Raw genomic sequence first — 27,761 nt, forward strand, 5'->3', positions numbered from 1 at the left:
ACTGGCTGTAGTGTACATGACGATAGGTGTTGTGTTTGGGGGGAAAAAAGCTACTATTGAGTTTCCTTATGTATCAGTATTAAGAGCAATCTTGTTCAACTTAAGATGAAAGTGAAGTAAAACATTCTGTTAGCACAAAACCAATTCTTTAGGAGATGTAGTCAATACAAAGGAGGGTTAGAACATGGTACAGAAAGGACTTGATTACCCCAAAATAATAGATGTAGTATGAAATTAAGGTGTGTTTTTTTTAAAGGGGGGCGGGGGGAGACATGGTGATGAACTTGAACCCTAAAACCAAGTTTCCACTGTAACTTGAGAGCTGCTCTGCTGGAAGCAATTGGGGAGGACAGCATGGATGGATGCAGCGATCGGAGGATAATGCTAAGTTACTACTGTGATTCTCAGGTGAATGTGTTGAAGTATCTCCAGTGCAGAAAAGAAAGTTTAGTGCTGTTATATATAGCCATAAGACCTTACCTGGAGTATTGCATACAGGCCCAGTCATTCATAATTGAGAAACATGAACTGAAGCGAGAACAAGTACAAACGAGGGCTGTATTTTTTTTTTTTTTTGCAGTACAAAAATATCCTGAAACAAAGAGCAGTATGAGGAGTATGAACACAGGATTGCAGTGTGACAGGACAGTGCTGTCTATTCTTCAGCTATCATAGGCAACACATTCCTTTTCCGCAACTTAACTGAGTTCCACTCTAAAAATAGTTAGGATGCTGGCTTTTGCTGCTCCCTTTAGAGAGCTGTTCAGAGTGCATGGTTAGAAACACTTCAGGATCATAGGTTTCACTAAGTATAAATTGAGACTGAAGCAATATTTCTGAGTTTGCTTGTTGACTTGTTTTGGTCAGTATGAAGAACTTTTCACTTATAAATAGTCTTTTGTTAAGATACTAAAGCTTTCACTGGTTATAATTCACTCAATTCTTTTCTTGTCAGTCATTTTAAAAATATGTGTATTATCAGTAATAACTTTATCAAATATTTACAAACTTGTTCTCAGTTCTGACAGAAGTAGAGTGATAATTCCAGTAAGATACATAGTTACACCTTATTGCTGAGTTGCAAAGTAGCTGTCATCTAAAACTGGGCAATACAGCATTCGACAGTTCATGTTACTGGACAGCTTTCTCCTGCTGTGCCCTCAAAATACCTCAGTTATCTCGGTGGTACCTTATAAGTACAGACCCATATTTTCATTGTAACCTTGCTATCACAGATAGAATAAAGGTCTTCTATTTTATTTGAAGATACAAACAAGATTGCTGTCGTTTTTATTCTTGTTTTAAATACAATTAAATAAAAAAAAATGAGCTTAACTATATCCTTAAGTTTATTTTACACAGGAGTAGTGTTATTTGGGTCTGATAGATTTTTAAGGAATTTTACTGACCCTGTATATGTGATACCTAATTTTCAAAAGTGGATGCCTAAAATTAGATGTCTCTATCTGTAGCCTTGGTCTAGTTTTCAGAGGAACTGGAAACCTAGAGAAGGACTCTTCTTTCAGCGCCGGCATTGCATTTTCCCATAGTGACAGGACAACCTGTGTCAGAGTACTCTGAAAACCCAAAGCTGTTCTCAGTTTCTTTTGTTCTTCCTGATTCAAAAATATACCAGCATATTTTTTTATTACATATCAATAAAATTCTTTATTAATAGAATTCTTTATTTAAAGAATTAAATTCTTTATTAAAACCCTTTTCTTTTTGAAGCATCCTCTGGAAAGTTGGAGTAGTGAACTCTGTTCAGGTTAAATATCTGAATTCAGAGATCTAGCTATGAAATCTAATTTTCAGCATCTGTATTTCAGCTATCACCGTAGTGTGTTGCCTGCACAGAAAATGAGCTCAGTTCCCACTTTCAGACCTATGGCACCGTAATACTTCTGGGGGCCATCCGTAGGGCAGTTGCAGGCACCCACATGTCATGCTCAGACACTTGGCTATGCTTTGGGTTTTTTTTTTTTATTAAAATGTCTGACTACATGAAAGAAACAACTCTCCCAGTTTATTTTTACTAGTATTTTTTAAAAAGTCTGTCATTCATGATTGGGCAATGCATTCTTCCCCCTCTGATTCTGCTGATTTGGATGTAATATACTTATTTACATGTACATTTTTAAGGGATATCATCGCTACTCTTGCTTTCACTTCTTCCTTTCACTTAGGGTAGCTTTTCTGCTCCTGATGTTTTTTGAGACAATAAGTTCTTAAAGGCAATGAATCTTTAAATGACTGATTAAAGAAATAGTTCAGCTGTTGACCAGTGAAGTAATTTTGCAATTTCAGATCACAAAGGAGATTAAAGCTCAGATTGAAGTAGAACATGTTTAGGGTGCCAATATTATGAATTGCAAATCTAGGCAGGGCCAATTAAACAAAACACCTTGTACAAGTAATAGGGCAAACTCAATAGTAAAAACTGCTAAAACTGTTTTGCCTGATTCAGTTGGTTAACTGCTGTGTGCTAAGACTTATTTGGTGGTTACTAGTGTTGTACACAAGCAAGAGAATCTTAACAGTTTGGACTACTTCAAGTAGCTTCTCAGCCTGGGGTGTGTAGGTAATCTGTTTCCTGCAAGCTAATAAAAAGCAAAATACACTGTGTTGGTGTACAGCACTGTTCACTGTGACCGCTCAGGTGCTAGTGAAGGCTAAGGGCCACAGCAGCATGGAATGGCATGCTTTTGTTGTTGTTTATTTTCTGACTGACTCATGTTTTTAATAGGTATCAATGAACAAGATTAAGGAAGCAGTGTTGAGCCACTGATGCCTCATTCAGGAGCAAATAAAATGTTGGGTGGTTTTGATTTTTGTTTCTCACAAAGGCTTGGAGGGTTAAAACTGTCTTGCTGTTCGATTCCTTTCCTCCAGGGTTTCCAACATATTTGTAGGTGTTTTGGTCTTACCTTATTGTATTAAAATTCTAGTGCTAAATCTTAGAAACAACTTGATGCAAGTCATGCTGGGATCAAGGTACATCTGACCTAAATAAGCTATCATAGAATCGTTAAGGATGGAAAAGACCCTTAAGATCATTGAGTCCAACCGCTAACCTATCACTGCCAAGTCCACCGCTAAACCATGTCCTCAAGCACCAGGGATGGGGACTCAACCACTTCCCTGGGCAGCCTGTTCCAATGCCTGACTACCCTTTTGGTGAAGAAGTTTTTCCCAGTATCCAACCTAAACTTCCCCTGGCGCAGCTTGAGGCCGTTTCCTCTCGTTCTATCGCTTGTTACTAGGGAGAAGAGACCGACCCCCACCTCACTACAACCTCCTTTCAGGTAGTTGTGGAGAGGAATAAGGTCTCCCCTCAGCCTTCTCTTCTCCAGACTAAACAACCCCAGCTCCCTCAGCCGCTCCTCATAAGACTTGTGCTCCAGACCCTTCACCAGCTTCGTTGCCCTCCTCTGGACACGCTCCAGCACCTCGATGTCCTTCTTGTAGTGAGGGGCCCAAAACTGAACACAATATTCGAGGTGTGGCCTCTCCAGTGCCGAGTACAGGGGCACTATCACCTCCCTGGTCCTGCTGGCCACACTATTCCTGATACAAGCTAGGATGCCATTGGCCCTCTTGGCCACCTGGGCACACTGCTGGCTCCTGTTCAGGCGGCTGTCAGCCAACACCCCCAGGTCCTTTTCTGCCAGACAGCTCTCCAGCCACTCCTCCCCCAGCCTGTAGCGTTGCATGGGGTTGTTGTGACCCAAGTGCAGGACCTGGCACTGAGCCTTGTTGAACCTCGTACTGTTGGCCCTGGCCCAATGATCCAGCCTGTCCAGGTCCCTCTGTAGGGCCCTCCTACCCTCCAGCAGATCGACACTTCCACCCAACTTGGTGTCATCTGCAAACTTACTGAGGGTGCATTCAATCCCCTCATCCAGATCATCAATGAAGATGTTGAACAGGACCGGCCCCAGTACTGAGCCCTGGGGAACACCACTCGTGACCGGCCGCCAACTGGATTTGACTCCATTCACCACCACTCTCTGGGCTCGGCCGTCCAGCCAGTTTTTAACCCAGTGGAGAGTGCACTTATCCAAGCCATGAGCAGCCAGCTTCTCCAGGAGAATGCTGTGGGAGACAGTGTCAAAGGCCTTACTAAAGTCCAAGCAGACAACATCCACAGCCTTCCCCTCATCCACTGAGCGGGTCACCTTGTCGTAGAAGGAGACCAGGTTAGTGAAGCAGGACCTCCCTTTCATAAATCCATGCTGGCTGAGCCTGATCCCCCAGTTGTCCCACATGTGCCGTGTAATGGCACTCAAGATGATCTGCTCCATGACCTTCTCCGGGACTGAGGTCAGGCTGACAGGCCTGTAGTTCCCTGGATCTTCCTTGCAACCCTTCTTGTAGAGGGGCATCACGTTTGCTAGCTTCCAGTCATCTGGGACCTCCCTGGTTGACCAGGACTGCTGATAAATGATGGAGAGTGGCTTGGCAAGCTCCTCTGCCAGCTCCCTCAGTATCCTCAGGTGGATCCTGTCTGGCCCCATGGACTTGTGAGCATCCAGGTGGAGGAGCAGGTCAGTGACTGCCACCTCTTCGACAACCGGGGCTTCATTCTGCTTCCTGTCTCCGTCTCCCAGCTCAGGGGCCTGAAAACCCTGAGGATGACCAGTCTGACTATTGAAGACTGAGGCAAAGAAGGCATTAAGTACCTCAGCCTTCTCCTCATCCTTCGTGGCAGTGTTTCCCTCTGCATCCAACAAAGGAGGGAGATTCTCCCTGGCCCTCCTTTTGTCGCTGATATATTTGTAGAAACATTTTTTGTTGTCTTTAACGGCGGTGGCCAGTTTAAGTTCTAGCTGCGCCTTCGCCTTTCTAATCTTCTCCCTGCATAACCTCACAACATCCTTGTAGTCCTCCTGAGTCACCTGCCCCTTCTTCCAAAGGCGGTAGGCTCTCCTTTTTTTCCTGACTTCCAGCCAAAGCTCTCTGTTCAGCCAGGCCGGTCTTCTCCCCCACCTGCTTGACTTGCAGCACATGGGGACGGCCTGCTCCTGTGCCTTTGAGACTTCCTTCTTGAATAACATCCAGCCTTCCTGGACTCCTTTGCCCTTCAGGACTGCCTCCCAAGGGACTCTGCTAACCAGACTCCTAAACAATCCAAAGTCTGCCCTTCTAAAGTTCAGGATAGCAGTTTTGATGACCCCCCCCTCCTTACTTCCCCAAGAATTGAAAACTCTATCATGTCATGGTCGCTGAGCCCAAGACAGCCTCCCATCACCCCATCACCCACCAGGCCCTCTCTGTTCGTAAACAGCAGGTCCAGCGGGGCACCTCCCCTGGCTGGCTCGCTTACCAGCTGCGTCAGGCAGTTATCTTCCACACACTCCAGGAACCTCTGAGACTGCTTCCTCTCTGCTGTGTTGTATTTCTAGCAGATATCTGGTAAGTTGAAGTCTCCCACAAGAACAAGGGCTAGTGTGAGACTTCAGCCAACCGCTTGTAGAATACTTTGTCTGTTTCCTCATCCTGGTTGGGTGGTCTATAACAGACTCCCGCCATGGTATCTGCTTTATTAGCCTTCCCCCGATCTTTACCCATAAGCACTCAACCTTATCATCTATCAAGCTCTGGACAATCAAAACACTTCCTAACGTACAAGGCTACCCCACCACCTCTCCTTCCTTGCCTGTCCCTTCTAAAGAGCTTGTAGCCATCCATTGCAGCACTCCAGTTGTGTGAGTCATCCCACCATGTTTCCGTGATGGCGACCGCATCATGGTTTTCCTGCCGCGCAATGGCTTCCAGCTCCTCCTGCTTATTGCCCATGCTGTGTGGATTGGTGTAAATGCACTTCAGTTGGGCTATTGATCTTGTCTCCAACACAGGCAATCCACCCCTAGGCTCATCCCTAGCAAGCCTGGTTTTATCCCCTTCCCCCTTCAAATCTAGTTTAAAGCTTTCTCAATGAGGTCTGCTAGCTCCTGAGCCAGAATCCTTTTCCCGCTTTGCGACAGGTGAACCCCATCTGTCTCCAGCAGGCCTGGTGCCATGTAAACTGCCCCATGACTGAAAAACCCCAAATTCCACCTCTGGCACCAGCCTCTGAGCCACATGTTGAGATGGGTCTTCCTGTTCCATATGCCTCCCGGCTACTGATGGGATGGAGGAAAACACTACCTGTGCTCCTGACCCTTCAAGTAATTGCCCCAGTTCTCTAAAGTCCCTTTTGATCGTCTTTGTGCCTCTATCAGCTACCTCATCTCTGCCAACCTGAACAACCATTAGTGGATAATAATTGGACGATTTTACCAGCCTGGGGAGCTTCCTGGTAATGTCTCTTATCCTTGCCCCAGGGAGGCAGGAGACTTCCCTATGGGATGGGTCTGGTCACGTTATCTACCTTATGAGGAGGGAAATTGTGCCCTTGGCCTCTGACTGTAAAGGACACATTGTGTTTGACTAGCTTGTGCTTGGACATCCACTGTAGGCAGATGAGTCTAGTGTGTGGGTATTGTCACCTGGAATCTGTTTGATTCAAGCCATGATGGAAATAGTAAACATAACTGCTTTCTTCTTTCCACGTATGTTGGTAGCTTACTCCAAAACAGACCTTCAAGAGCCCATCGTATAAAACACGATTACCCTTAGGTTACTTGTGAAGGGGATACAAAGCGTGATAACTTTTACAACTCAAGTGGATTCAAACTTTAAAAAAACAACCCAACCCACCCCTCCCCCAAACAAAAAAAATCATACTATAAATAAGGCTTTTTTTCTTAGAGCAAAACTTGCTGGCCATGGAATTGATCCAATGCCTGTTACTCTAATTAAACTGTTCTTATTGGTTTAACTTTCTATTAATAAGATATAAAACATAACAGTGTTGACATTTAAACAGAATACAATTTTGTTGATCTGAATTTGATTTTAAATTGTTGATACTAGATTTCCTGTTTATTCTTATATTAATCCAGGCATTTCTTCACAACCTAATAAAGGCAATGTGTTTTTTTCCAGATCTGTTTTCTCCTGTTTGCTGTTCTTTACATAGTTTCCTACTTCATAATCACAAGATACAAAAGGAAAGCAGGTAAGCCTAGACTTTTTAATATATTAAAAAATAATTTTGTTTTTCAAGTGAATAGGTGATTCTTTTTCTTTCCGCCTCCACGAGGAAAGCGGAAGAACTAAATCTCTGACCAAAAGTATTTCTCATGCTGCTGGCTGCTGGCAGCCTGGACTGCTCTGATTGCGTGCGGTGCTGTCTTGCTCTCCATCTGCTCCCTTTGTCCCTGAGCCACAAGTTTCCATCCCCTCCCTTGTGCCCACTCCGGCACTTCTCAGACCCTTCAATGTGCCTTGTAATATCACTAACCAAGGGAGGGAGTGCACTGAAGCATCTTGGAAAAGGATCAGTGAGTGCTTTAGCTGGCAATCTGAGTGAGAATGGGTGGCCATTATGGAGGTGGTGTGGATGGCCACAATCAGTTGCTCTGTTGTGGCTCCGTGGCAGCCTAAATGTTAACTGTTCTGAGAGGGAAGAAAGGGGAGAATTTCAAGTAGTCGCTTCTGCCTTCCTGGCCTTTAGATCCTGTTGTTCTCCTTTCATGTCAGCTTTTCCAGAATAAGTATTTTCAGGCTGTGTTCTAGCACCAAAATCAAGTTCAAAGCTTTAGCTGGTAAAATGAAAAGGTTGCCAGTAATATAGAAGTAGCAGATTTCTTCCAGAAATCCTGCTTTACTCAGGTACAGTTATTTTAGTGTTCTTAACCTGTTCCTTATGACCTCACCACTGAAGTCTTATTCCTTGAGATAATCCTGTATTTTTTTCCTTTAGAAACATTGTCTGTCTGAAACTAGTCTGTAGGGACCCCTGTCATTTTCTTCTCTATTTCTTCTAAAGACAAATAGCATAAGAATCTGTATAAAATGGCAAAATCTTTGACTCTTGGCAGCTTATCTGGGACCTTGGTGCTCCGTAGTACTCAGTCAGTCATGCTGGAGAATATGCATCATCATCATCTTGGCACTTTGAACTTTGACGGAAACTGTTTATTGAACTACACTGATCTGTGTTATGATAGAACTGCTTTCATAGATGGATTCATGTTTAAAATTTAAACTCTTCGAGAAATTTAATACCTTTTTTAAAAAAGTACACCTCTTTAAACATAGAGAATAGTTAAACAAGTGAGTAAGATGGATCCTATCTTCTGATCCTGGTATGTATTTTGGAGACTACAAAGCTGCTACCGTTTGGAGATACAGAAGAACGGGGAGGGGGAACTGGTTTGGCAATACTATTGGATGTAAAGACACTTTTATTACCTTTTTGGCAGTCAATCTCATCAGCTAGTGAGAGGATCTGCTCTGCAGCTGTCCCGACTATGAAAGCTTTGTGAGCATGTAGTTAGGCAAACTTTGTAGCCTGCTAGGATCTTCCTGATGAGACACATTGGAAGAGTTATCGCTGTTGGAATTATTTCAGGACAAATTGTTTGCTCTTTCTACAACAAGCTCTTTAGCCAAAATGATTCATAAGAGACCTTGACTTAGCCCTGAAAACACCATGAGATTCCCATCAAAAAACCATAAACAATAACCCAATGTGCTTTCACAGATGAATTTCAAAATAGCGTGATATTAGTGGCTACATGTTTATTTCAAGTGTGCTCATGACTCTTAAGAACTTGAAACACCTGGCTTTATTTATTCCTAGATTTTAAAATAAATTTGAGTTACCTCTCATGGAAAACCTGGGAGACTTAACAGAAGAAAGCTGACTCTGAAGTTATTTCAAATGTAGAAATGCATACATTTGTGTACAGATGCGTGTAGAGAAGGATATGAAGAATAAATGAAGGATATATTAGTGATTGACCTCTGAGTTAAATGTTGATAATATTTCAACAAGTTGGAATATTAATTGAGGAATAAGTGAACAGAAATGATCTAAAATGTGAAATACCAGAAGGGAAGCCATGGTATCTTAAATCCAAAACAAAGAACAAGAACAGCAACTCACCCCCCTTGCCCAAATCCCCAGGAGTGTGTGTGTGTGTGGAATGAGTAAAGGGAAGTAACTGCGTATGCTTTCATGTTTTAAAAATACATTAATACTGAAACTGAAACATCTAGTTAGGGATTTATAGTAGTAGTTAGTATGGACCCTAAGACTTTCCTGTAGCTTGCCTGCTTTCCGTGGTTTGAGATGCCCAAAGGCACAGTTCCTAGCAGGAGCCATAGTAGTAGTAGTAGTCTGAAAGCTTATTTGCAGTAGAGCCCTCTGGAAGATGTTTCCATGAAGTTTTGATCTGTATATTTAAATCAAGTCAAATAACTTTGTAGTTACATTGATTGAAAAGAGTATAAGATTGGTGAAAAAAAAAAAAAAGAGAAGAAGAGAGTATTCATTTTTGATGGGAATGTTCTTAAAATATTGATGCTAATAAATTGTTTCGGTAATTCTAAATTTTAGTTGTAAATTAAAATTATTTCTATGTATATACATTTTAGCCTGAGGAAAGATGACTAAGTGTTGAATGTAACCTGCTGTAATTTAATTTTCAGATGAGCAAGAGGATGAAGATGCCATCGTTAATAGAATATCGTATGTATAGCTCTTTTTTGCAGAACTTTTTTTCTTGAATATATTGTTATGATAGGAATCTTGTGTGCTTCCAAATAAATAACAGTCCATTTTAAATGTGACAGCAAATAGGTTGCTAGAGGGCAGAGGAAAAAGATATGATCAAGTGGCACCCTGAAAGGTATGACAAGAGACAAGGCAGTTTGGTCTGGGGCATTTTTCACCTGTGATTTTCCTGGTAGGCATGAAGTTGGCCAGAATATTGCACGAGGATCCGATGAAAGAGGTGGAATTCAGTGCAAGACCTGCACTGAAGTTTAGTTCTCTAAAATGTAGGTGTTTATATGGGGGTAGGTGGTTAAATTCCCACTGCAGTCAGTGGAAGCCCTGTCAAGGGAGGCAATGGATCCTGGAAAGTAAGTTAGCTCACCTTGAAGTAGACATCTGTATTTGATCATCTCAAAAAACCTTAAAAAAGAATAAAAAATGAAAAACAAACACTTGCCAGACCTGCTGGTCTGCCAGGAACTCTCTCTCCTCTTCCTTTTCCTTTGTAAAGCTAGATATTAATCTCCCCTGTTTAAATATGCCTGAAGATTTACAGAACATCTGTGAGCGGTTGCTGCCCTCTCAGTTACATGATTTGCTAAACCATGTGGACTTGCTACTTGCTTATTACAATGTTCTTAGCTCTTCCGTGGTGGTACTGTCAACGTCTTGGAAGGAGAGTTCATTGAGTGTTTTATTGATTTGTCTTGTACCCTGGGAAAGTGCTGAGTACATTGCAAGCTGTTCACTTTTAGTTGTGCATTTGTGGCAAGCTTGAAAGATGTACAAAGATGATGTAAATCTTAGGCGCGCTTCTCCCAGTAGTGTCTGATACCAATATTTTTTATGAATTTGAAATGCTTATTTGCCACAAGGTCTACTTCAGGTCTAGAGAGAGAAAAATACTTTTAAATGCTGTGAAGCTCTTCCCTCTCAAGTAGAGGAGCATCTCTCCTGTGCTTAAGACTACAGCAAAGGCTTTTCTAACAATGAAGGCTCTTCTAGATTCAGTGATTTTCATAGCAGCTTGGTCTTAGCCTGGTTCTGAATTTTTCAGCATTCAAAGAGTAAAATTTGTCTTGTTATCCCCCCTTCATCTATTTTCTAGTTTAGCTCTAAAATACAACGAATATAAATTGTAAATACTGTGTTCTTCATGCGAAAACAGTGTAGGACAAGATTAGCACTTCCATCAGAGTGATAGCCTTTCGTTAAAAGTGTTGTTATAAATATAAAATGCTTCTGTTCTTTCAGCCTAAGCTTTCTTGTTCCTTAAGTGTGCATGTTATTTTCCAAAAAGCAATAACTGTCAGACATACACAGATTGATATTCCTTTGCATAGCGTAATTGTCAGTACTTAAGAGGTCGGTGGGGGGAGAAAACAAAGCCAAACTGCTGTATCACCTTGAAAGGCTGTAGCATGTTAGGTTTCACAATTCTGGCTTAGAACACATAAACATCCTTAAATATAAGAAAAAAACCCCTCAGAAACCAACAAAAAACCTATATAAGAGTATCTTTTTTTAAATAAAATTAGTCACCCAGACTTTCTTCTGTAAGTGAAGTATTGTGTGAACAACGAATAGATTTGTAGACTGTTATGGAAAGTAAGATCTCTGTAAGCAACTTACTGACATTCCTGTTGTAGGAATGATCTATTTAAGTTTATCTTTTCTGTCATGCAATTTTGAGAATTATTTCTAATTTTATTTTAGCATTGGATTAGTTCTGTAAGAATGTTTTTGTTGGTCTTTTTTTTTTTCTTTTTCAAGAACAGTTCTTCTTAATGCCACAAGATGGCATTTGATGTAAGTTGTATTTGGGATCTCAAAAGAATAAGCTTAAACATTTTAAAAAATTCTGAGAATTTTTCTGTATTGACATTACAGCTATCGGAAAATCCCAAGCTATGAGATGATACTTAAATAACTACTTTATTAAAGAAAAGAAATATTTTTTTTTTCAGCTTGGTGTTAAAATATTTTTTTATGTATAATTATACTCACTTTTTAGACACTAAAAAGCTGCTCTGCTTTTAGAAATTGTGTAGAAATGGAAATTTTTTTCATTCTGAGTGTGTATGTGGGAAACGAAAACTAAAACAAGAGACTTATGAAAAGATATTCCATGAACTCCAATAATCTATGCTGTGTATGACTTTGGAATTGATTGCATGCAAGTCCCAAGAGAGTAGTTGTGGTAGTTGGTGAAAACTAGTTATCTTTACTGGATTCTATAAACTTGGTATTTGAAATTTGCTTCTTGGAAGTGAAGTACTGTGGAAATCGCAGTTTCTCCTGCCCCTTTAGAATGTAAGAATGGGTTGCCTTCAGACACTGATTAATAGGTAGGCTAACTACTTCTTTTTTTTCCCCTGTTCAGAGCATGTTGGTGGTAACAGTGGTACATTTCTTTAAATTTCAGGCTGTTCTTGAGCACCTTCACTCTAGCAGTTTCAGCTGGTGCAGTCCTGCTTCTGCCTTTCTCAATAATCAGCAATGAGATCCTGCTTTCTTTTCCACAAAACTACTATATTCAGTGGTTAAATGGCTCACTAATTCATGGTTAGTACTCAGCATAATGTAATTAAAATGGATGTCTTCATTAAACATGCACAGATATGTTCTTATTTTCAAACTAATAACTCCATTTTCACTTAAGATGCTAATTGAATTGTTAATATGTTATTGGCTAGTTGTTTTTGCTGCTGTGTGATATATCACAAAAGTCTGTCTTAACTGTTCTGTTGGGTTTCTTTAAAGAATTATGCAGACTTGATGGAATTAAACCAAATTCACTGCTTTGAATATTAATGTAGAATAAGAACTACTAGACGCTAACTTGAAAACACACTGTTCTAACATCTTCCTCATGTGTTAATGCAAGATTCATAAGCCTATCTGTTTATGATGATACACATAAATTTATTCTCAAAATAAAAAAATCTGTTTTAAGGAACTTGCTAGCTATGAGCAGCTGGGATTAGATAGTTAAATTCAACTGGTAGTGATTTATTTGTAAATAAGGAAAATTATAGAATGTAAGTGCATCGAGTGTGGTAAAGAGGCACAATAAAAATGAACTACTTCAAAGAAAACAAGGTGCAAGGGAAGAGTATTACTTGTACTTGCAGCAATGATGCCTTGATGTCTGGCAGAGTGAGTTTTGGTTGCTTTCCAGTATTCATTAACATGCTTACGACTATGATGTGTGTAATGGATACTAATATTTGAAAACAGCTTGGACATTTCTAGGTATCTAAGGGAAATAACTGGTGGAAATGGGACATTCCTTAGTAGGTTTGGCTGGAGAAAGAAGATAATACCTTCCCTGTGTGAAATAATTTATTTAATCTGGAACAAATAATTTACAAGTTAACTGTGCTATCCTTTTTCTATTCTTATGAAGAGATAGTAATGAGGCTTTGGAGGATTTTTCTCTGAAAAATGTGTTTGTTTTGCTGAATGTCTAATCATACAGATAGCAAATACATGAATTCCAGATCCAATTTTTTTTACAACAAATTAAATGTGAATAGGTGAAGACAGGAAATAACTTATATTGTTGGTCATCTTTCTGAAGCTAGTTGAGTATTTCTTGTGTTATCTGGACAGTAAAAGGATTTTTTTTTTAAACCCTTGAATAAAAAAAGAGCTGACTGTAGGTGTGGTGGTCAGTGATGACCCTGACTGTGGTGACAGAGTAGTTTTAAGACCTGACAAAAGTGAAGAAGGGAAATAGTAGAATAAAGACATTAGATTTTACGAGAGTAGACTTTGTATTCTTCGGGAAATGTGTATGTGGAACCTTAGCGGAGAATGCCCTGAAGGCATAGGAAGCCAGGAGAGATGCTTACTTTGAAGGATAACCTTCAAACACCTCAGCATGCAAGAGAATGAGCAGGTATAATAGGAGGTGGACTTGGCTTAATGGGAAACTTCTGAGCTCAAAACCAAAAAGGAAGTGTACAGAAAGTAGAAGGAGGGATGAACTGCCCAGGAGGGGTGTAGAAATATCACCTGGATTAATATCTTGGTGTGAAATTAGGAAAGCCAGGGCACAACTGGATTTGCAGCTGGTGAGGGGTTTGTATAGAGCCAGCTGCTTCTCTGGGACATGCAATGAGAGGCAACAAGCAATGCTTGCAGGACATAAAGCAACAATTCTTCACATTGGGGATGGTTGAACACTGGAAAAGGTTGTCCAGAGAGACTGGGAGATCTAAATCCTCGGAAGTTTTCCAAAACTCAGCTGGCTAAAGCCCTGAGCAACCTGGTTGCACCTGCAGTTTAGCTGTTTTAAGCAGCAGATCAGACTACGTGACTTCAGAGATTCTTTCTAGTTGAGTTATTCTGTGATCTGTTTTGTCATACATCATGGGGGATTCCTAATTTGGTATGTCTCCTACTTGGAAGAAAAAAACCCAGCTAATGGTCATTTTTCACACGGATTTAGCTGCTTAGACAGATTTATATTCTTTATTCCCAAACATGGAAAAAAATATTTAATGGCAAGTAATCCTTCCTTCTGTGTCTGAATTGACTTTGGAAAAACTGCAATAAAATACTTCAGAGAGTAAAAATTATATAATAACCAATTCAGGAATTTTCACTCAGAGTTGCTACAGTACTTGAGAAAAATTGGGTTAATTAGAAATCTGCTGCAAGAAGCAGCTGTCACATAGGAAGGCCTTTGAATTTTCCAGTGACCGTTGTCTTTTGGTTTTAATGTGGTAATCTTTTGAAAGTACCACTTTATGCATGCATAGTATAATTTATTTCATAAGTCCAATAGTAATGGCTAGCAAGGAAGTAAATTCAGCATCTTGGTGCTTCCAGGTTTGACTGTGTATTGCAAAGCTTACGCTAGGGGCAGACAGGACTGAACTAAACCAAGATTTACCACAGCTGGTGTGAAGACTTCGGAAACATCAGTAGATTTTGGATCTGACCACAGGCTTCTGTTACTGCAACTTGACAAAACTCAGTGTGCTTTGTTTCCAAACGTTACCTTGGGGAAGGGCTCCCTCTTGTGTTATTCACTAGGTTTGCACAATAGCGTTGCGCTGCTCTGTAAAAACATATTCCATGTAGTGGCAATACCCTTTTGAAGTTATGAAATACCTGTGCAAGTTTTACGAGCTGATAGTGCTATCACAAGCACTCAAGTTCAGAAAATGTTCATATCTCCATAACATTCTGTCTAGCGTAGCCTTCGTATGTGGCTTGCTTACTGCTTTGCAAATGTTATCCGATGGCAAAATTTGTATTGCTTTAAAACACTTTGGTTTTGCTACATTTATCAATTACAGATGTAGTTTGAGGTACCTGAATGTAACATTAAGGGGCTTTATACTGTAGACTGTTCCGTTACTTGTGGCAGATAGAAAAATAGAAAATATATGCCTCTAATTTTTGAAACTAGGCAGAAAGCCCATACCTGGATCCAGTATAAACACTCTTGCCTAAAGCATGTTGCACTAAACCCAGAAATACTTCTGACAGCTGGGTGTTCACTTGTGCTGTTGTTGGACACAACCGCCAGGTGGGGGTAAAACGTAATGAAACTGAAAAGACAAAAAATTTGTTCAGGGTCTAATCTGTTTGCCAAAGACTGAGAGGTTTTTAATTTTTATGTTTTAATAACTTGTTTTATGGGGGATATTCTTAGGTCACTACAAATGCAAAAAAAATTAAAATGTTCTGATAGACTGCTTAGAGTTTTTATATATGTTGATATCTACAAGTCTCTCTAATGCAGTTTTGTGATGCAGTCAATGTAGTAGGAAATAATTATTTTTCCGAGTCTATTTTAATTTGATTTCTGAACTATCAAATTAGGGTAAGAAATATGGTAGGGGAAGAAGAGGGCCCTGTATGTTCCTTACTTTGAGGAAAGTGTATATGTACGTCAGCAGCAGTCCAGCGCTGCCCTTACCTCTCATAACTTTACAGGCATGTTGTAGCTCTGCAGTTCAATATTCTGTAAATGTGCTTCCTAGCAGCTGCTAATGTGTGCGTTTTTGGATTTTAACTTCTTAAAAATCACCCCAGATGTGCACCACTCTCCCCTCCCTTAAAACGCTCTGTAGATACTATGCAGCTCCTAAGCACTGTTTTATATTGTAGGTATAGATGTAATAGAGCTGCTGAAATGAGGGCAACCAGGTATTGAGCTTTACATCAGATAACTGAATGCACTATCTGTCTTCAGTGAGAAAAAAACACTGAAATAAGACCCCCACCCCGATGTAGTAGTATTTCTACTCTAACATTGGTGTCTTCATTTTCTGAAAAAAAAAAGAGGAAAAAAGTACACAGACTGCTTGAGTTAATGTACCTCTGGTAAGGGCTGTTAATGACATTCTTGCTGATGTTGCTATGTGTGAATGTTCCTTGAATGGTAACAGGAGCTTCCTGGCTAAGCAAATTCAAAAGGAAAAATCCCCTTCTTTGTTAACTGGATTTTAGCCACCTTTAGGCAGTCTGTTTTCTTTAGCAATTGAGTATTATATTTCACGCATCTTTTGGAATTTTTTTGTTTTGTTTTCTGTAGCTTATTTGGCTAAGTTTGGTTCTTGGTGTCCTGATGCTATCAATTGCTGAAGAAGTAGATTTCTTGGCCCCGGCCTCCCTCTTCCCACCCTGTTTTTATTTCTCTTTGAAATTTAGGTTCATTTAAAGAAAAAGTATATATGGTGAAAGCATTTTTTAAGGGGGTGTACGTGAAGATAACTGCTAGTTATTTTACATTTGGAACTAAATACAGGAATTTCTCTCAATAATGAATTCCCCAGACATGCAGTAAATGTCTCTTTCCTTCCCTATTCTTTCCAAAATGGAAATTTCAAAGAAGAAAACGAACAAGCCTGTACATGAGAAGAAAGAAATAAACAAAGTTGTTAGTTCAAATCTTCTTATTGTGGGGGATGTAATTTTTTGGATTTCAGGTGATATAATATAGTCCTGCAGAATTGTGGAAACGTGTGTGTTGGGGAAGGTGGGGGACTAAGCCTGTTTTTCTCAACTACAAAATAAAAGCTGTTTTTTCAGGATGCAGAACATGCGACACTAGTTAAACCTGTTAGCTACACTAATACTAAACTGCGGGTAAGCTTCTGCTTTTATAAAGGAGAAACACTGCATCCTGCACAGCTTCTGATAGGATGATGGTGGGTTCATTTTTATGCACCAGAAACTGTCTGTTCAGAAAGCGTTCGGCTTAGAAAATCTTAATAGAGCAGATACCCTTAATGCAGACCAGTTATCACTTCAGGTTGTTTTCTCAACCTTTTCCCTTCCTGCAGATGTCACATGTGTCTTACAGATGTCCTAGTTTTAGTCAGTTGTTGATTTTTCACCTAGATCACAGAATGGTCGAGGTTGGAAGGGACCTCTGGAAATCGTCTAGTCTGACGCCCCTGCTCAAAGCAGGGTCAGTTCGAGGAGGCTGCTCAAGGCAGTGCCCAGTCGCGTTTTGAATATGTTGAAGGATGAAGACTACAAAGCCTCTCTGGACAGCCTGTTGCAGTGTTTGACTGCACTCACAAGGGGGGAAGGTTTTTTTTCTTACGTTTAAGTTGATTTTCTTTGTTTTCAGTTTGTGCTTGTTGCCTCTTCTCTGTTCACTGGATACTACTGTGAAGAGCCTGACTTTGTTTCCGTTTCCCCCTCCCTCATCAGATATTGACAAAGTCCTCTCTTCTCAAGGCCAAACAATTCCAGCTTTCATAGCCTCTGCTTGTGTGACAGATGCTCCAGTCCGTTAATCATCTTTGTGGTCCTTTGCTGGACTCGCGCCAGTATGGGCATGTCCATCTTGTATGGAGGAGCCCACAACTGGATGCAGTGCTGCAGATGTGTGCCACCGGTGCTGAGCAGAGAGGAAGGATCACCTCGCTTGACCTGCTCGCAACACTTCTCCTAATGCAGCCCAGGATGCTGTTGGCCTTCTTTGTTGCAGGGGCACATTGCTGGCTTGTGTTCAGCTTGGTGTCTGGTAGAACCTCTGAGGCCTTTTCTGTAAAGCTGCTTTTGGGACGATTGGTCCCCAGTGTCCGCTCTGCCCATTTGTCCGGCCTGTTGAGGTGCGTCTGAATGACAGGCTGCTGGTCCTCCCCATTTTGTATCATAGGCAAGCTTGCTAAGGATGTACTCTCTCCCATCGTCCAGGTCACTAATGAAGATGTAAAACCCAATATCGACCCCCTGGGGTACTCTCCTGGTGACTGGCTTCCAGCCTGGCTTTGTACTGCTGGTCACAACCCTCTGAGCCTGGAAGCTCAGCTGATTTTCAGTCTACCTCAGAGTCCGCTTACCTAGCCCATACTTCATTAATTTATCTGAGGAGGTTATGGGAGATGATGCTGAAAGCCTTACTAAAGTTGAAATAAACAACACCCACTCCTCTCCTCTTGCCCACTGATCCTGTCATTTCATCGTGGAAGGCTGCTGTTGCTGTTACCATGATATCTTCTTTTAATTTGGAGGTGATGATGGTATTTGTGTATTGCTGGTGTGAAAATCCATGATTTGTTGAAGTTTGTCATGAGGAAAAAAATATGGGAGGAAGTGAGTACACAGAACTGAATTTTGTGAGATTCACTGATGGTAATAAAATACTTTGTCCTGAAAATTTTTTAAACAGTTACCTAAAGAGCCTTGAGTGGGATATTGTAGAAGTAGTCCACCTGAGTTTGGAGTCTGTCTTCCAAGATTTCAGGCAGTTGCTGCTGTTTAAGTTGGTATCCAATTTTTATTTGAATTTTATTTTTATTTTATGCAGAGAAATGAGTATTTTTTCAGCAATGACCTGTAATTAACTATGTATCCGTAAAAACTTGGCTTCTGTTAGCACTTGTATATATGCTACATTCTTATATGTAAGGGAGGAAAGTGTGATGTCTATAACTTTTAAAGCTGAAAAACTTATAATGTAAACTTTTTCTTGTTGCAGGTTTATGGAATCTTGCTTCTCTTTTTTCAAATTTATGTTTGTTTGTGTTGATGCCCTTTGCCTTTTTCTTCCTGGAATCGGAAGGATTTGCTGGCTTAAAAAAGGTAGGAAAATGCTGTTAAATACAGAGTAATTACAGTATGTATTCCATTTTCAGCCCTCGTTTCTGATGAAACTGAAATTACAAATTTGAGAGCATTTGGTGCTGGGATGTGTATTCTTACGTGAATGTTTATGTACAGACGTGCGCTCTTGCACAAGCAGGTGAAGTGAGTACATGGTGTGTGGCGGTGAGTAAGCTTAAGGGAAAAAAAAAAGTTCTTGAAAAGCCATGTATGCTGAGATCAAGAAAATCACTTAACTTGTCATTTTTTTATAACGAAATGTTTTAATAGAGATTTTATTTTTTGGAAAATGATTTTGTTGGGATGTTAAAAGAAAAGAAGGTTTAATAAATACACTAGAAATAAAGTAACAAGGAAAAGTACAGGCTTCTTACTAACGGGAAGGGTGATTAAATAACAGATGACCCAGAGAAAACAAGCTCGATTTGTTAATTTTAAAGATTACAAGCATCCAAAAAAAGGTTCAAGTGTGGTAGGTATTAATAATAATAATATGTTAAGAAAACTGCCTTAAATGGGTAGAGAATAACTAAAAATGTTCAACTTTGTTGAATATATTCAAGTTGAGGGGGGTGAATATTTCAGCGAAGCATAGAATTTGGCAAAGCAATTTCTGAACGATAAGATGATAACAATTATATTAATATGTGAACTAAAGAAATAAAATGAAAAAATTACTATAATGGGAGGCACAGCAAAAGAAATTTCAAATCGTAAATATCAAATAAATTAAACTGGAATGAGTGTCTGGGGACCAATTGTAGCACGTTTTCATTCATCTTTATCATCCAAATGATTACACTTTTGTTTTTAATGATACTACACTTGAGGGAATTCTGCGCCCTTTGGATGACAGTTATTAGAAAGCAAAGGATCTTGAAAAGTGGTCTGAAATCAGGAAAATGAAATGCATTAAAGAGGGATGCAAAAGACTGAGTCATTGGTGGATCGCATGTAACGTAAATCAACAAAGGGGATGATTGTGGTGGGAAGGACAACATAATTCCTGGTTGCATTGACAGGAATGTGGCGTGGAGGCAATGAGGTTGCCATTTTTGTTTTTGGTGGAATTGGGGAAAACTCAACTGAAGTACTGCATCCAATTTGGGATTTTAGGGTTCATGTAAACACTTAAGAGAGAAAACAGAGGACAGCAAAGAAAGTAAGATACTTAGAAGGTAGAGCATGAAGGAAAACTGTAGTTCAGGGAGAATAATGTGAAGAAACAGAGATTTTATTCTATAGCTGAAGCTACCGGGAGATTACATAGACTGAGCATTATATCTGTGTCAGAAAGGACCTGCGGGACCTAACCAACATGGTGTGTAAATGCTTGTTTGGTGTAGCCTGTTGTGAGGTCGTTGATGCTACTGCAGTCTTCCTTTGTATTGATCGAACTGTAGATGTATCCAAGTTACTTCAGTTACAAGTTTGGATGACCAAGGTAATGAGTTCAACTTCAAAGGAGTTTGGTGATGGGCTAAGTATTGTCCATACTACTGTGTGTAACTCTAATTATCCAACTTGGCTGGAAAACACTTCCCTCTTCTTCCTCCACTTCAGGTATCTATAGGGCTAAGAAAACTTTTAGCAACTCGCTTTGTCCTTTCGGTTTTCAGGTGGAGGCCACTCCATTTTCCTTTTGACTCTAAGTATCTAGCTACAGCTAATGTGTATGTTTTCTTCTAAAAAAGAAATGTTACCTGATTTTAGTAGGGTTTGTGTCTCCTACAGTCCAAGCAAAACCAAGGATTCTCTCCATTAGCGTACCGTCTACGGTACTGCCGGTGTGGCCCCTTGACTTGTAGATTTCTGTTGGCTCCAACAGATGCATTATGTATCCCAGCTGCATTGAACTTGCACTTTACATAAAACTTTAATAGTTACAATGTAACTTTTAAACTTATGATACTGGCTATCAGTAAGTCCCATTCAAGATAAATAGAATCACCAGTGCATGTTGTTTACACTTGGAAGCATTTGTAACTCCAGATGAGTTAGAACCATCATCTCTCTGCAGATGTCAGGAAGATGATGATTGTTTGTGCTTTAGAGTAGTTTTGCTTCTTCATGGGGATAGATGAGATCAGATTTTAGTATCAAAACCCACCTATCGTGTGTGTGTGTGGGAACCCAATTTTTGAGATGTTTTGTTACTTTGACTTCCCCTGAATGTTTTGGTGCATCCCAGAAGCAAAGTATGATTCCTAGTGCAGGTACTTGAGGCCTTTGTCCAACATCTGTTCTACCTGGCTGCTCGATTTAAAAGTATCCAAAATAGACGCAGACATATACTGAATTGTTTTACCAGCTTTGAGTGAGCCCTAAAACCATTGGTGAAGATGTAGGAATCGTAGTCCATTTTTATATGAACATACCTTGTCTTTGGCTGCTTTTCTTTGAAAGTAAGTGGCAAATGTCAATTTTGGACTTAGTTGATAGTTAAAATTGAGTGTGCTGTTCTGTTCAAATTCCGATGCAGATAAATGATTCTGCTTGCAATAAGTTATATATATTTATATATATATAAGAATTACATCACACAATAGGGTGATTGGATTCTGGGAAATTTTATGCTTAATTGAACCCAGAATTACACATAAGCTTTTCAGTTCTAGAATCTGAAGGGTACTTCACGTCTTTTTTTACTTTCCTTAGATTTTGGCACGTTGCTTATCTCTTTCAAAGCAGATTTTGAGACCATGATCACCTTGTAGAATTCTGGTACTTTAACAAATTATTTTGGTTTTGATTATACTTGTGCAAGTTTTAAAAAAAAAAGTCACATTTTATCATTCATCACATCAGACTAATGGACCAGAGAGATAAAACATCATTCAAATGCTGTTACTGTTAACAGGCAAAATCAGATCTTAGTGATCTCAATTTAAAAGAACATTTCATACATTTGGCAAAACTTGCAGCATTTAAGAGAAGAGCGATCTACTGTAAATGTAAAGGCATTCAATAAGGAGGTTTGGCACAGGATATGTAATCTTTAATCTTTCAGCTGGGAGATGGATACAAGGAGTAGGGAAAGCAGTTGATTCTAGATATCCAGCTCAGCTCAAAACTTGGATAAAAAGACTGTTCCAGTGGAAGCTTTTATGCAGGTTGTCTTGAATTTATCATAGAATTATCTTCATTCTAATGAATAGATAGGTCACTTAAGATGTAGGTGTGTACAGTCAAGATACCTATTTGAAGGTGTTCATGTAAGAATTACTTGTTGGGTTTTAATAGAAGTTCTGCAATTAATGATTGAAAGACGTCCAGTTCTGAAATTGAATGGATTTTTTCATTTTTTAATGGATTTCTTTGTTCAGCTTAAGTTGCGAGAGTAATGTTAGTCATTATCGCATATGGGTGTAACCCCCAAAGTTTTTAGCCATCTGTTTGAGTGTTTGTTATAGATTATGCTATAAAAGTTAATTTTGTCTGTTCACTGTAATGTAAACTTTTTGCAAGCTATGATATTTCAGATAGCTCATAGGTTACTGTTATGAGCTTTGTATAGCTTTTCTTTCCATGTTCTTGTAAGGTAGTATTGCCTCCTTAACTGGTTAAGTTTCATGAATTAGAATGGGTTTGATTAACCATCTTCCAATTTACTATGGCTTTTTTGCTTGGTTGCTAGTATACTTTCTAAAGGGCACATGGCCCCTCTTATAGACTCTTTTCGATTCCCCAGGGCAACAGTTTAAAACAACCAAAGACTTGCATATTGTGGAGAGGAGAGAAATACGGAAATTAGGCACTCACCATGGACGGATGCAGTGTAGTACTGAAAATCAAACTGATTCTCTGCCTAGTTTTTAATTAAAACCACTATGTTAATTCAAAAAGGGCATTTTGGGCCTAAGGGGATTGACCATGCCCTTTTAAAGAGCTTAAGTGCTCTTCCTTGCTACAGTTTATTTCTATTTAATGGCAGTTGCAGACTTCTGTTATCAGGAAAATAATTATAAAAGCAATATTGGAGGTGTATAATTTATGTATGTATATATGTATATCTTTGTGTATATATGTGTACATGCCACGTGTGTATTTATGCGTACGCATGTATTTTCATGCACACGTGTGAATTAGGTTTTTCAAGGCTATTGAAGTAATTGGAGGTCATCGTGATATATTTCGCCTCAGCTGGTGCTATTAACTGAGCTATTGGAGTACCTGAAGTAACTTTCATCTCCTGCATTGGTATTAAAAACTTTTTCATATCTTTCTATATTCTTCTTGTCTTCCTTTGTAGAGCCTGTGCATAAAGTTATATTTCTTGTTTAGATACTCTTTCAGTTCTTTGTCACTGGCCTTCTCAAATTCTGTAGTACAGTTATGAAACAAAGGTGTCAACCATGCTTCTTAATGTCAGAATTAACCTCATTTTTTATCATTCTCTCCGAAAGAAGGAAATTGTGGTATTTGCAGTTGAGTATCTGTAGTTCACAGTGCTGATGTGTCCATGTGCGATAACAGACTGCACAGAAAATTAGATGTGTGCTGCTGTGTGGAGGAGGCAAGCGTTTTTGAGGAGATAATTGCTATACCTTTTCTTGACCTTTAAAATATGCTTTCTCTTGATGTAACTTCAACTGAAATTTGTATTTGTTTGAAGTTGACAAAGATAAAGATGTTTAGGAGTAATTTCCTTGTAAGAAAATACAAATAGTGCAATTTACCGCCGTGAGAAACTGGAATAACTAGGTATTGCATAATCACGAGTGTAGAGTTTTAAGAAGGCTTTATGAAGTATTTTACCTTAATACTGATCTTTGAACTTGAAGTCATGGCATAAAGTTTAACATGAGCGACAGCAACATCCTGACCAATTATCCAAATTATCCAGACATCCCAAAATGTTCAGAACACAACACACAGAGTCTGTGGATTAAGAGGTTAACTCCTGGAACATCAAAAGAAGTGCATGATAATAAAAACAAATAGTACAAAAATTTGAGGTAACTTCCTTGCTTAATTAATTAGGTAGACCAGGTGGAAGCGAAGAGGCCAGAGCTGGTGCTCAGAATGTCTATAAAGCTGAGCAACATGACAGCACAATGGAGGAGGAACAAAGATTTTTTTAATATACTTCTATCCTGTGTCACAGTTTGAAATTGTCCTGGTTTATGTCCCTTTTGGCAAACTTACATAAAAGTGACCCTGTACTGTATTTTATGACCAGATGACTTTTTTCCCCATGGCTAATTTGTATCAGACCCCCATCTTAAAGAGACACAGAAATGAGTAGGAAGTCCAAGCCGGTTTGTCTCAATGAGCTTTCATTGCATGCTTTCATTATTTTTGCTCGTTTTTGCCACTGATCATCCATAAATTGTTGGAAATGAGTGATTAAGGAAGTGCTGCTTAGTGTTAGTGGCACATGCACATTCTTGGTATGTTTTTTGTGGGTGAGAGGAAATCGCGTACTGCACAAACAAAAAGGAAAACTCCTGCTGGGAACCTTTCAAGGAAATTTAACTTGCATAATGTTTTGATCTTGGTGTTTATTACAGAAAATAAAAGTAATATTTCACCAGCTATTGTTATGTGTCAGCTAGTCTCTCCATCTGCTTGCCTTTCCTTGATATCTCTTCCCAAATCCTTGTTGAGTTTATTTTAATAAAAACACCACTTAAAAATGTAGCGGTTTATTCATACACTTAAGGCAGGTGAGATGGGCCAGTGTTCAGAACAGTTTATTGCGTAGGGCTTGCTACTGTATAAAGATTTGGCTGTCATGACTGCGAAGTCCTGCCTGCGTTAGCAGCTGCAGCTTAGCCCGTGCAAGTAAAACGTGGTGTGCGGGTTCCCTTCCAAATAGTGAAACACAGCGGTTTCTGCTGTTTGAGGCAGATTTCTTCCCTTCCCGTCTTTCATTGGAGCATGGCTTTTAAAAACGTGTTTCGTAAATAAAATTACTTATTTGGGGAGGGAGTTGAAACATTGAAGCTTTGCAAAAATACAGTTACTAGCATTTTTTTGAAACTGCCTTTTTTGCTGCAGATCGTTAGCTGCTGTTAACTTGCTGAGCAGCCACGGTGTGTATGTCTTCCATCTCCTCAATATTTGAGTTGATTTGATACACTCTGTATTTATCAACGGCAATGACTTTTCCTAGTCATGTTACTATGTAATAATACTGAACTAAGCTTAAGTTTCTAATGTGTTGTGTTGCAGTGCGTTGTATTCGCAAACTCTAGGTAACTAAACATAGTAATAAACATAAGTGAAAAATAAACCTGCTGCTTTTTCCTTTCTTGGTGGGTATGGAAATTCTCATTTCTATGTTTTTCCACGTAGAAAAGATGTACTCCCCAGTTTTCCTGTGTGTACCAGTAGAACTCTGGTACAGCTATAGGTGTAGAGCACTGTAAAATACACTTTCAGTATGCGATGAAGCCAATGTAGGAAGTATGTTCAAAGTTAGTTTTGAAGTATTTACTTTTAGAAAATTCTTGCTAATTTCAAGCAGTATTCCATGTAAAACAATTGTTCCTGTAATACAAAACACTGGGGAAAGTGGCTTGGAAATCCTTTCCAATATGAGATTATCTCTAATTAAAACCAGTCAGTTTTCTGCATTTGTCTTGATTTTTCTGGAAAAGTGATTTGGAGAGCACAAGAGTCTTGAACCTTGTTTGGAAACAGCGTTTGACTTCGTGTTTTATGCTTGCACGTACCTCCAGCTGCAATACCCACGGGCCACTGTGTGTAATGGCTCGCCAAATAGTCTTGAGGTACCCTGTTAACAGCGTATGTTTATTTGGCATTTAAGCTCATATTTATTTGTCTATAAAATCATTCAGCATGAACTGAGACTTTAGTGCTCTGATCTCCATGAAATGTTTACTAGCATGTAACTGAATTATTGTACATTATATTACAACCCATTTACTCATTCCATTAGTAATACCAGAGACAAAAGTTGTTTAATCAGTCACATCAAAGGCAGCTGTTTGGTTTTGTATTTTTGACATAAGCTAACATCTTAAGTTCAGATATGAAGTCCAGTTCTTTAAACTGGAGTCATTTAAAATGACACTACTTAAAATTTATTAGACTTTTGTTGTTGTTTAGAAGCAGAACGTGATTATTCTGGGATTCTCATTTGGCAACTAGCTTGATCAGGGTTTTTCCTCCTCCCTATTAAAATAAAAGCATACTTAACTGACAGTTGTACAAACCCATAACATAATCTGTAAGATGTAATGTGGATAGTTAAGGACCATATTTAATGGTAAATCTTGCATTAAGAATGGTGCGCATCTTGACTCTTCATATGCTTCCGCTCAAGTCTCAGAAATGGGGTGTACACAGCTAAACGTAGATTGTGTTTATAATTTGTAATGTAGAGGACAAGCGCATCTAATATTAAATTTGAGAAGAGCTTATAAAATGGCAGGAAATGGAAGATGAGAAGGTTTAGCATGCTTGTTAGCACGTCACATTGACAAGTGTCTACAGTAAACTCTGAAAACATGTTAAAATTATAGTTTTATGCTACCAGGTCCTTTATTTGCAGTTCTGCAGAGGAAAAAGAAATGCTTACCTTACAGGTATATTTCAGCAAATTAGTCCGAAAAGAGTTATGTGAGTGTATGGCCTGCTTTTGAGGACCTGTGATTGGAATATGTACTGTACATTAGTATGAGATTAAAATACCTTTGTCTGTAGAAGTACTGCGGGGATGTCTGTTTTTCTGTTCTTTCACAATGACTGCAAGACAAAGTTAAGGACAGTAAGAACATGAAAATTACTACAGATAAGCCAAGAAAAGGTTGGGAATGTTGGTTGTATTAATTTTTGCATTACAAAGACTAGACTTCAGCATGCATAACTTTTTTTTTCCTTGGTGTCTATTAGACGTTCAGGAACAAATGCTGTGCAGGGCAGGTAAGTAACGCGCATGTATTCTTCAGCTTAGGGCCATGTCCCGTTTCAAGGAGAAGATAAAAAGGAATTCAAGAATCAGTGGCTAGGAGAGAGAAACTTGTGACTGAGGAGTAATGGCTTAATGTGAATTTGTGTAGATGTCTAAAACACTTTATAAGGTTTTATAAGACATCTTGCTTAAGTCAGTTGGAGGACATTATATGCAAAATTTGTCCTTTTTATTTTGCCGTAAGGAGATCTGTGGTTTGTTGGACATCTGTAACAGTTCTGTATCTGGGGACAGCTGAAGGGGAAATAAGTGGATGTTGGTTGTTGCACACATTGGATCAAGATGCGATGAGATGTGATCTGTGCTCCGTTTTGTTGAAGTAGTTAAATGTCTGTTGGTTGCGTCCATAAATTAGAATGTACTTCTTTTAAAGAGGCCTCAGTGTAAGTTACAAAAAAATAGGCTAACAGGAGATAAGTTAATGGTACAGTTTATTCGGCATAGCTTTTCTGCACTACCTGCCTCCCTGCCACTTCATTAGCTGAGCAACGATTCAGCCTTTCTGCAGTAGTTTGTGGGGTTGAGGTTATAATTACTTTTTTTGACCAACTCTTTAATGTAGGTAAAAAGGCAAAATGTGTCAGGTTAGTCTGTGTTCTTGCAATATGTTCATGTATTTGAGCTATGGAAATTAGTAGAGTAACAAGATGAAACAAGGATTGTTAAAAATACTGGAGTAAAAATACTGTGCAAAGAAAATCCCAAACACGCTTAGTGTTATTTCAAAATGTTGTTTTCTGACCGTTACTTCTCTAGCATACTGTGAGAAACTGTATTAGATGACTGATGCATTATGAGTAGGTAGCGTCATCTGTAAAACCAATTAGTTTTAGAAGCTAGCACTGGAGCATTAGTTATTCCACCTCCTCTGAGCCAGGAACGAAATGCATTGCTGAACTTTTGTGCCTTCCCCACTCCTACGTCATTCTGAACTTGGACGTTTCTGCTTATGTTTTGTGGAATTTCCATAGTTCTTTGCTAAAAGCTTTAACATGTAACTGGAAGCCTGAAAACGGAATAAGATGTGAATATATTTCTCTGCTGCTCTCTTAGTGAATAAACTGAGTGGTTTTTTTATGTTACAGTTTTTATTTGTTTTTAGGATAACTTATGGAGTTCCGCCTGAGA

General features: G+C 39.2%; 1 protein-coding gene across 6 annotated transcripts in view; it reads left to right on the plus strand.

Moving 5' to 3' along the window:
• Positions 1-27,761, plus strand: part of LMBR1 (limb development membrane protein 1) — a 74,871-nt gene that overhangs the window by 12,481 nt on the left and 34,629 nt on the right. For 3 of the 6 annotated variants that reach the window (XM_087730074.1, XM_087730081.1, XM_087730066.1), the window contains exons 2-5: positions 6,991-7,063; positions 9,544-9,583; positions 12,036-12,175; positions 18,567-18,670. The exons of 1 other annotated variant lie outside the window; for it this stretch is intronic. In XM_087730074.1, coding sequence (XP_087586200.1) covers positions 6,991-7,063; positions 9,544-9,583; positions 12,036-12,175; positions 18,567-18,670 — 357 coding nt within the window. The remainder of the gene's footprint in view (positions 1-6,990; positions 7,064-9,543; positions 9,584-12,035; positions 12,176-18,566; positions 18,671-27,761) is intronic. 2 more of the 6 variants (XM_087730098.1, XM_087730090.1) reach the window with 2 other exon arrangements.

Source organism: Nipponia nippon, unplaced genomic scaffold (genome assembly GCF_047370975.1).
Source record: "Nipponia nippon isolate SJK-2023a ecotype South Korea unplaced genomic scaffold, ASM4737097v1 scaffold_1, whole genome shotgun sequence".
NCBI classification, from domain to species: domain Eukaryota; kingdom Metazoa; phylum Chordata; class Aves; order Pelecaniformes; family Threskiornithidae; genus Nipponia; species Nipponia nippon.